At 42.4% G+C, this 10,671-nt stretch overlaps 1 protein-coding gene across 1 annotated transcript in view; it reads left to right on the forward strand.

Moving 5' to 3' along the window:
* LOC149439230 (SLAM family member 5-like) overlaps nucleotides 1-9,823 on the forward strand; it is an 88,997-nt gene extending 79,174 nt beyond the window's left edge. Inside the window, exon 6 of the mRNA XM_089659288.1 lies at nucleotides 458-9,823. Within this exon, the coding sequence (XP_089515414.1) occupies nucleotides 458-538 (81 nt within the window). The 3' untranslated portion in view covers nucleotides 539-9,823. The remainder of the gene's footprint in view (nucleotides 1-457) is intronic.
* The last annotated feature ends 848 nt before the right edge of the window (nucleotides 9,824-10,671 follow it).

Raw genomic sequence — 10,671 nt, forward strand, 5'->3', positions numbered from 1 at the left:
GTATCTTATATTATACTGTATAAATAATAACTAAGTATAAAAGGAGGACATTTAAATGAAGAGTAGTAATACATATTCAGAAGACTGAACATGCACATTCTTACATAATCCAATTTGTGATTGGTTGTCTTTAAGCAATATACATACCATAGTCCTTATCATTTTTGGTACACCAAAAAAGACTTGTGTACCTTCTAGCTGAATGCAGTTCATACCTGGGCCATTTCCAAAGAAAGGTAAGCTGTCCATACCAACCAGTTTCCAAAAGTGAGCTCTTTCAGTGGAGGTGATAAAACATAGAAGCTAATTGCGATGAGCAACCAAGACTCTCTTTCCTCCAGGTTCATAAATACTGCCAATGTCAATTTTATTATGCACAGGAAAAGTCTTTTAGTTGTCAACTTATTTTAGGCTGAAATATTACAAAATGCAAACTATTTTTGTTTGATATTTTTAGGTACCCAAGGAGGTCTGCAATCCCACGATGGAGCCAAGTGAAGACATCGTGTACAGTGCTTTGAGACCTGGCACAGACTGATTCTATTACTACCGAATTCTGGCAAAAACGTAATATAGAGGGGTACATCTTTGTGTACAAACCTAAGGCTGGTAGCCTATAACATTGCAGGCCTGGAATAAGTAGGTCAGTTATAACGAGGATGCCTTAGGTGAGACTATATCAACAGAAAAGAGTCACCACAGAAAGCCAGGGCACAAATGTCTTCTCACCATTAGCAAGTAATTTGCAGCTAAGATTTTCCCTCATAAGGATGGCTCATGTACACGCATTGATATTAACTTGACATACCTGTACAGTATATAACATATGACAAAGTCAAGTATACATATTTGCCATTTAGGACGCAGTCCTGATAAAAAGACTTAATTGTTGTAGTTCATTACAAAGCCAGATAAGGTTGAAGCCATTTAACAGAGGCTGCAAAGGAACAGAGATACTCAGAGTGTGTAGCCAGATGGATCAGCTCCTCCTAAACTATGAAAGAAAAATTTCAGAGTTATAATAGAATGTGGTGCCAGAAATAGAGCTAACCTTTTGTAATTTACCAAAAAAGATGATGAACTGATGAGAGGGCTTCGCTTACACCTCCTGTTCAATATCGAATAGGTGTAAGGGTATACCAGGAAAAGCAGTGGCACGAGTCTTGTGGTAGACCCCGACACAGTGTGCATATGTCTGGGATGCTGTGGATACTCAGACTGGAATTTGTGCAGAATGCCGACACACAGATGGAGCACAAAAACTCACAGATGTAGAAATCAAAGCCATAGTAAAGACAAGCCAGAGTCAGAAAAAATGGGCAGCAGAGGTATCAAATCAGAATGAAGAAACAGGGTCAGAAGCCAGGCTGGGGCCAATATCAGATTGGTAGCAGAAGAAGAAAAACAGAAGGCAGAGGACCAAGGCAGGATACAAGCCAAGGTCAACAACAGGGGATCAGTCAGGAACCAAGCAGCGTCAAACACAGAATAACACGATACAGGTCTGGTCACAAGTCACAGAAGTTGACAACCACTCAGCAATGCTCCACAACTCTTCTATGGCAACAAAAGCCAGTACCAAATGAGCATGCTGATTCACTTGACTCTATGCACTGGTTCATGAGCTGCACTATGCGCACATACTGTATATTTTCAGGCATGACCATCTATTTTCCACCTTAACTTAGTAAAAGAACTTTGTGCACTTGAACAGTACTTGTCATATTCACCTCTAAATTTCAAACATTCTGCTTTTCTACACTTATGTTGAAGAAAGTGGAAAGATAGCACTGGACCCGTAGGTTTATTTTTACTGGTATTAATATCTTAAGGTATTACTGCTGGTGTAAATGCTCTGGTTCATGGGCAGGCAGCTTCTACACCCCAGATGATCTTCACAGTCTCCTTGGCTTGAAGTGTAATGTAAAAAGAGTTGAAATTGAAGTGCCACACTACTGCTAAGATGTCCAGGTGCACCTTTTTTCCATTACAGGTCAGGGGTACAATTCAAAAAGCCATTGAATTGAAAACACAGGCCTAATCAGCAGCTTGTTTGGCAGAAAAAAACAGATGGATGGGGATGAAGATTTGTTATGACAGTACTCTACCAAAAATGATCCAGCCTGTCCAGTAACATTCTCTAGTCCTTGAGAGAGACCAATATCTGCTAAAGAAGAATGGACTGAGATGTCATCAGACCCTACCAAAACAGCCTTACTGTAGTTAAGCCAAAGAGGCAATTCTCAAGGAACCTCATTACAGACCTTCTTGTCATCACATAACAATGTCCTAAACCACCACAAGATGAACCACTGAAACAACACAGCCCCTATAACCCATCAGGAACGTCTTTAGCCTGCAAGCTGTGCTGTCAGCTATCATGATATAGAAGGAGTGGGCACATATAGTTTGTGAGGATTCATACTACTGGATATTAAGACAGCCATACCTGATTAACTACTGCTGGATTTACCATGACCAGGATACATGGGAATCCTCACAGACATACAGTCATACATGCTTTGAAATATGACAGAGAATTACAACATTGTGACATCTGCCTGCCCACAGACCCACCAGTACCCGCGCCAATGTTTATCTGCTCTTTGGCCAACACAATGAGTTACCATGCATGGTTATCTTTTTCCTTTCAAAGCCTGTTTGGACAGTTGAAGATGCTCAATATCACCATTTGGGAATGCCTTGTGAACACTGATTGTTACTCAATCATCATGGAATCAGTGCATGGGCACCCATAGCTTATCTTCTATTTCACACAATCTAGTGAAATATTTTCTTGTCTTCTGTTATATTTGAGCAAGAAAGAAAGAGTACTTGGACACCAAGTTCACTGGTTTGCTGCAGTAGAATGATCTAATGTCTCTCATTACCTAGATACTTGTCATTTAATAATAGATAATTGTCACTTGTTAGAAAATGTACTGTGTGTGCCAACAGTTTGAATCTAATTTTCAATACCATGATCTTATTTCACTGGAAACAGTTTCAGAGTAAGTAAGTAACAGCCTCACCTCCCTCTAGTTGTACCCATACATGATCCGCAGTGCATTATCCACAGTGGATCACCTGTTATCTTAAGGGTTCATTGAATCCTATGAAAAGTGTACCCAACAAAGTCTGGATATGTCAGATGTTACCCTGTGCATTCCTCTAAAGCAGTGGTCTCCAAACTGCAGCCTGGGTGTGAGTTAGATGCAGCGTGGTGTGATGGCAGTAATGACACTGACACTCGGGATGAAGAAACCAATATAATGAAGAACTTGTAGAACAGTAACAACAACCTGGCTGGGAGAACGCCCATTTGGGAATTCACCGTCAATGCAGTGGAGAGTCAGCGGTAGTAGGCCAGAGCTGAAGGCAGTGCCAGCTGAGGGACGTGGAGTGCAGGGTGGCTGGTCCAACGCAAGAGGGAGCTTGTGGGAGTGTAGACATAGGCCCTTATGCTTTCCCTACTCCTCCAGAACCTTTCCCTACAGCTCTTTCAGTCCCTGACAGATTGGTGAACTCTCCCTACACTAGCCACTTCGCAAATGCATACCAAAAGCTGTGGGGGCTTTAAAAGACTCTGCTTGACCCAAGATGGTCGCCAGGGTTACCTGGATGCAGCGTAGATGCTCCAAGGGACCACAGAAACCATAAAGAAACAAAGTTTCTCTTTACTTCCTCTCCAGCTGCAGTACCCCTCTTGTGGAGTGCCACCTATGATGGAGAAAACAGACTGCACCTGCCTACATGGGGACTGGATGTGGTCCTTTGCTTGACTTTATAATTATTCCTACCACTGACCCCAACAATGGGGCATAATTCCTGCCATTAATGCCAACAATGGGATGAAATTCCTTCCATTGACACCAGCAATGAGGCACTATTCTTCCCACTGGCACAAATGTTGTGGCATAATTCCTTCCACTGACACCAACGATGGGACTTTATTCCACCCACTGCCAACTATCTCTTGACCTAATTCGAAAGATGGGGCATTGTTTGCTTCCACTGGGTACAGTTCGCCCCCCTAAAGTCTGAAGGAGAGTAGGCTGGCCCTTTATTTAGTAAGTCTGGAGACCCCTGCTCTAAAGAGTCAGAAGCTGGTGCTTTTAGAAGTCACTGAACCCAAGAGGCAGGAAGTTGAGAGACCACTGCAATCCAGAGGTAGAATGGGACTAGTTCTCATCTACATCCACCTTAGACCCCTTTCACACAGGGTGGACATGTCAGTGGATCCACTTGCTCAGTGAGGGATCTGCCCACTGATCCCCACTGAGCAAGCGGATGATAGGTCCGTATCCACTCCACTTCTGCAGAGCGGACACGGACACAGCCCACTGTGCTCTGTGGACTTTCGGATGGAAACAAACCACCTGTCCGCTTCCATCCGACTGTCGTCTGATCAGCCAGACAGATGGGGAACTGAACCCCATCCATCTGTTTTTAGCAGACAGGGTCAGATGCTGGCAGATATAAATGCATACATGTCCATTTACACCTGCTGCTCCATAGGGAGCGTCCAATTGGATCCGCTTGGACAGGCAAACCCGATCAGTCCGCTCATGTGAAAGGGATCTTAAAGTTTGTTTAGTTATCTGTGCTGTGAATCCACAGTTTGAATGTGATAAGGAAGATGCCTGTCCCTATACAACAGTCCCCTAGCTGCTGCATACAGAGGTATAGGATTCTCCATTTCAACCACCGATGCCTGAACTTTAACACTGGCTAGAATCATGTTCCTGGTTTACTGACAAAAGGCACAGTAAACCAGATATGTGAACATGCCTAAGGCTGAATCACACAACTTTAACTGTTCATTTCTCACGGATCTAAAGATCTTTTATCATCTCAGAGTACAAGCAGAAATGAAATTTCATTATGTAGCAGGCAATAGATAAAAAACTGTTGGAATTTGGTTACTAAGGGGTCTATCTAAGAATGTTTTCACAATATTCACAACTTTTTCACAAGATTTACCCATTTTTTGAAAATGAATCTTCTGGAAAAACGGTGAATCTTGGTTGGTTGTAAGTTGTAAGAAAGTTGTATATGTACTGATAAGTAAATGGTTAAAGAGGAGTTTTAGTCTCCCCCCAAACAAATTAAAAGTCAGCAGCTACAATTACTACCTGTCTAGGGATCCAACGCCATCAATCTTCTGATAAAATTCTTCATGAGTCTTCGGGTCCCAGCATGTTTACTAAGGGAAACCAGTGGGACACGCTGCAATTTGTGGAAGGTCCTGCAGTCTTCTGGGATCTGTGATGTGTCCCAAAAGGTTGTGGGAAGGTGGGGGGGATACAACTTCAGGTAGGTCCGCTGCGGCAATCTGACCGGAAGTGGCAGTGGGTACCTGTCAAAACTAGGCACCTGCTCCCCCCAAAAAAGTTCCAAAAGTGGAAAAGGAGGCAGAAAAGAGGACCTTCCCCTTTTTCGGTGAAGTTCCACTTTAACATCACTAAAATATTTTGTTCGAACGCACTGGAGCTTTTTCCACCCCAGAGACTGCTCAGTTATGGACAGAGTTTCTAGTTACGCAGAGACTGCTCAGTTACGGACAGAGTTTCTAGTTACGCAGAGACTGCTCAGTTACGGACAGAGTTTCTAGTTACGCAGAGACTGCTCAGTTACGGACAGAGTTTCTAGTTACGCAGAGACTGCTCAGTTACGGACAGAGTTTCTAGTTACGCAGAGACTGCTCAGTTACGGACAGAGTTCCCAGTTACGCAGAGACTGCTCAGTTACGGACAGAGTTTCTAGTTACGCAGAGACTGCTCAGTTATGGACAGAGTTCCCAGTTACGCAGAGACTGCTCAGTTACGGACAGATTTTCTAGTTACGCAGAGACTGCTCAGTTACGGACAGAGTTTCTAGTTACGCAGAGACTGCTCAGTTAGTGTGAAGCATAATGTGTCCCTGAGCAATCCTTTGTTATCATTTACTTTTGCAGTGAGAAATTTGCATTTGTGTGATAAATTTTGTTGATGTATCAATGTTCTGTCTACTCGTTTTATAGTGATTGGTGACTCTACAGCTGCCCATGAATAGGATCTCATAGTAGCAATTCATCACTGTAAATGAATAGAAACCTTTGTTGGTCCTGACACATTTCAGAATATAAAGGAACGTTCCTGTACATTTGTACATAGTATTACATGAGTACATTTTTTTGACATCATGTAGAGTATTTAGCTCTTTGTGCTGCGTACGGCTATGATCTATTGATTTTTTATTTATTACGCATTTTTGTTTACCTTTTCCATGTTTTTAACCACTTGCCCTTCACAGGATTTACCCGCCTTCCTGACCAGGCCATTTTTTGCGATACGGCGCTGCATTGCTTTAACTGACAATTACGCGGTCATGCAACGCTGCACCCAAATGAAATTGACAGCCCTTTTTTTTCCCCACGAATTGAGCTTTCTTTCAGTGGTATTTGATCACCTGTGCATTTTTTATTTTTGAGCTATAAAAAAAAAGCGATGATTTTGAGAAAACAATTATATTTTTGACTTTGTTATTAAACATGTCCAGTAAAAAAATTTAAAAAATCAAATTTGGTCATAAATTTAGGCCAGAATGTATTCTTCGACATGTCTTTGCTACAAAAAAATCCCAATACATGTAAATGAATTGGTTTACGTGAAAGTTATAGCGTTTACAAATGGCGGTATACAGTCAGGTCCATAAATATTGGGACATCGACACAATTCTAACATTTTTGGCTCTATACACCACCACAATGGATTTGAAATGAAAGTTTGCATATGTGCCTCCCACTTGTTAAGGGACCAAAAGTAATGGGACAATTAGGCTTCTCAGCTGTTCCATGGCCAGGTGTGTGTTATTCCCTCATTATCCCAATTACAATGAGCAGATAAAAGGTCCAGAGTTCATTTCAAGAGTGCTATTTGCATTTGAAATCTGTTGCTGTCAACTTTCAAGATGAGATCCAAAGAGCTGTCACTATCAGTGAAGCAAGCCATCATTAGGCTGAAAAAACAAAACAAACCTATTAGAGAGATAGCAAAAACATTAGGCGTGGCCAAAACAACTGTTTGGAACATTCTTAAAAAGAAGGAACGCATCGGTGAGCTCAGCAACACCAAAAGACCCGGAAGACCACGGAAAACAACTGTGGTGGATGACCGAAGAATTCTTTCCCTGGTGAAGAAAACACCCTTCACAACAGTTGGCCAGATAAAGAACACTCTCCAGGAGGTAGGTGTCTGTGTGTCACAGTCAACAATCAAGAGAAGACTTCACCAGAGTGAATACAGAGGGTTCACCACAAGATGTAAATCATTGGTGAGCCTCAAAAACAGGAAGTCTAGATTAGAATTTGCCAAACGACATCTAATAAAGCCTTCACAGTTCTGGAACAACATCCTAAGGACAGATGAGACCGAGATCAACTTGTACCAGAGTGATGGGAAGAGAAGAGTATGGAGAAGGAAAGGAACTGCTCATGATCCTAAGCATACCACCTCATCAGTGAAGCATGGTGGTGGTAGTGTCATGGCGTGGGCATGTATGGCTGCCAATGGAACTGGTTCTCTTGTATTTATTGATGATGTGACTGCTGACAAAAGCAGCAGGATGAATTCTGAAGTGTTTCGGGAATATTATCTGCTCATATTCAGCCAAATGCTTCAGAACTCATTGGACGCCGCTTCACAGTGCAGATGGACAATGACCCAAAGCAGACTGCAAAAGCAACCAAAGAGTTTTTTAAGGGAAAGAAGTGGAATGTTATGCAATGGCCAAGTCAATCACCTAACCTGAATCCGATTGAGCGTTAATTTCACTTGCTGAAGACAAAACTGAAGGGAAAATGCACCAAGAACAAGCAGGAACTGAAGACAGTTGCAGTAGAGGCCTGGCAGAGCATCACCAGGGATGAAACCCAGCATCTGGTGATGTCTATGCGTTCCAGACTTCAGGCTGTAATTGACTGCAAAGGATTTGCAACCAAGTATTAAAAAGTGAAAGTTTGATTTATGATTATTATTCTGTCCCATTACTTTTGGTCCCTTAACAAGTGGGAGGCACATATGCAAACTGTTGTAATTCCTACACCGTTCACCTGATTTGGATGTAAATACCCTCAAATTAAAGCTGACAGTCTGCAGTTAAAGCACATCTTGTTCATTTCATTTCGAATCCATTGTGGTGGTGTATAGAGCCAAAAATGTTAGAATTGTGTTGATGTCCCAATATTTATGGACCTGACTGTAGATACTGGATTTTTTTTTTCCTACAGTATAGCAGGACTGCGGTGGGCATTCTGACACTGGGGGGAATTGACTTGGTGTCATTGACATCCCAGTGACACCAATACAGTGATAAGTGCTAAAAAAAAGCACTGATACTGTACTAATGGCACTGGGCAGGAAGGGGTTAATGTGAGGGGCGATCAAAGGGTTAACTGTGTGCAGGGAGTGTTTTACTAGGGGGCGGTGTGTTGGTGCTTCATTGTAAGGACACTGCTCTGGATGGCTGTGCTGTGTGCAGTGTGCCTGAGCTGACAGGGAGGAGGACTGTTAGCAAACAAAACAGTCCTCCTCACCGTCGGTGATCATCGGAAATCACCGGGCGCTGGCAAGGAATGGCAGCTCAGGTAGGGTGCGCATGTGGCTCGCACACGTTCCCTGCCCGGAAATTCAAAATCACGTGTATATATACGTGATTTTGCACACCCGTGCCGCCCTGTAGCAGTATTTCTGCTATAGGGCAAATGGGGAACGGTTGAGGCAGAACTCCAGTTTTTTTTTTCTGTGCCCCCACTGCATGAATCGGCTGCTTGTGTTTTCTAGGGGTAAGGACTAAGCTCATGCTCACCTGACCTGGCGATCCTATAGAAAACTGCGCTCCCCCACAGTCCAGCAGTGGACTGTTCCTGTCTGTGGCCTTTAGAGGGCTGAGACATACCACACACACACACTCACTCTCTCATCCAATCTAAACCCTTGTCTCCGAATCAGGGGCGGACTGACCATTTGGAAACTCGGGCACTGACCGAGGGTCCGGGGTCAGTAGGGGGCCCCATGAGATGCCCCTGGTACCTTTTTCATAGGCTTTTTTGACTTTGGGCAAGGACACAGGAGTCCCATGATCCCCTATTGCCCGGGGGGCCCCATGAGTTGTCAGTCCGCCCCTGCTCTGAATGGCACTAAACTCTATGATTTGAGAGGGAACACACGGCTCCAAACATGCACAGGACCCTTTTTGGAATAGCAATCAAATCGCAATCCATGAGGACCCCATCTGTGTGAACCACATCAATGGAAAAACATTACATCTTGCCTGTCGTGCGAATCTGTTTTTTAAAGCGCATCCAAAATTGCGTATCTGTGAACAGGGGCTTAAAATGTATCTAAAAATATATAATAATATTGCAGCATAGTGTTATTTAGATAAAGATGCATTGCCAAGATGTATGTTATAGGTATAGTAAAAAATGTAAAATAAAAAAACTGCCTTTTTTTTTTGTAAAAGTTATATTTATACTGTTACATACAGTAATATGAGCCTAGTCCTATTTATATGTATATTGTGGATAGATTTGTTCTTTTTTTGTATAAGCTACAGACAATGGTATGATTGTAAGCTCGAAAGAGCAGGGCCCTTGAATCCCTCGTGTTCTGTTTTGTTGCTGTATTGTCTCATGTTCTGTCCCCCACTATAATGTGCATCGCCGAGCAAACCTTTTAGTGCTATATACTGAATAATAATAATAATAATAATGACTGATTTTATACATGGTACTGTATACTGTATGTTTTAACTTCTTTAATAAAAATTTTATTTTGATGGATTTTTTTGCTCATTTAGGGCTCATGTACACTGCAGCTGATAAACTGACGTTCAGGATCTGTTCAGCGTTTTTTTTCAGCAGCCCCTGAACTCACCCTAATGTTTTCCTATGTGTCCATGTACACCTCTTCGTTTACAGTCCTTTACAGATATTTGAGTTTACAGTCATTTTTTTTAAAAACTTGCGTTCAGCAGTCGATTTTATCAGCGTTTCAAATGCAAAATGCTTGTAAGCATGGCTAAACACAGCAAATCGCGTTTATAAGTATTTGCGCCTGAAAATTCTTTTCAACTCTTCCAGTTCTCGATGCTGTCCAGAGCCTTTTTTCATCATGAAATATGCAAATAAAGCGTTTTCAAGGTACTCAGATGGACAAAACACTGAACACAGGATGTTCCTACCAAGCTTGTCACACATTGTAATGAGCAATTCACACCTCAGACCTCTCCCACCCTTGGAAACAAAAGATATGTTAATGACCAATTCACACCTCAGACCTCTCCCACCCTTGGAAACAAAAGATATGTTAATGACCAATTCACACCTAAGACCTCTCCCACCCTTCGAAACAAAAGATATGTTAATGACCATTCACATCTCAAATTCCTCATGAAGACCCCCTGCCAGGTGACCTTAATGACTCCCTCCACCAGACACCTTCCCACCCTTGGAAACAAAAGAAATGTTAATGAGCAACTCCTACCTAAGCTAATTTCAACACATACTGCTGTCTCTGCTTCTACTCTCTGTATTTCTCTGAAACAATCTGAAATAGTTAATAATTTACCACTTTTCAGTGGATTCTGGGCATTTGGGAGGTTCACCTGTGCTTATCTTTAAAAAACGCT

This window comes from Staurois parvus, unplaced genomic scaffold (genome assembly GCF_062004578.1).
Source record: "Staurois parvus isolate SC_StPar_1 unplaced genomic scaffold, SC_StPar_1.0 ptg001146l, whole genome shotgun sequence".
In the NCBI taxonomy this organism is placed as follows: domain Eukaryota; kingdom Metazoa; phylum Chordata; class Amphibia; order Anura; family Ranidae; genus Staurois; species Staurois parvus.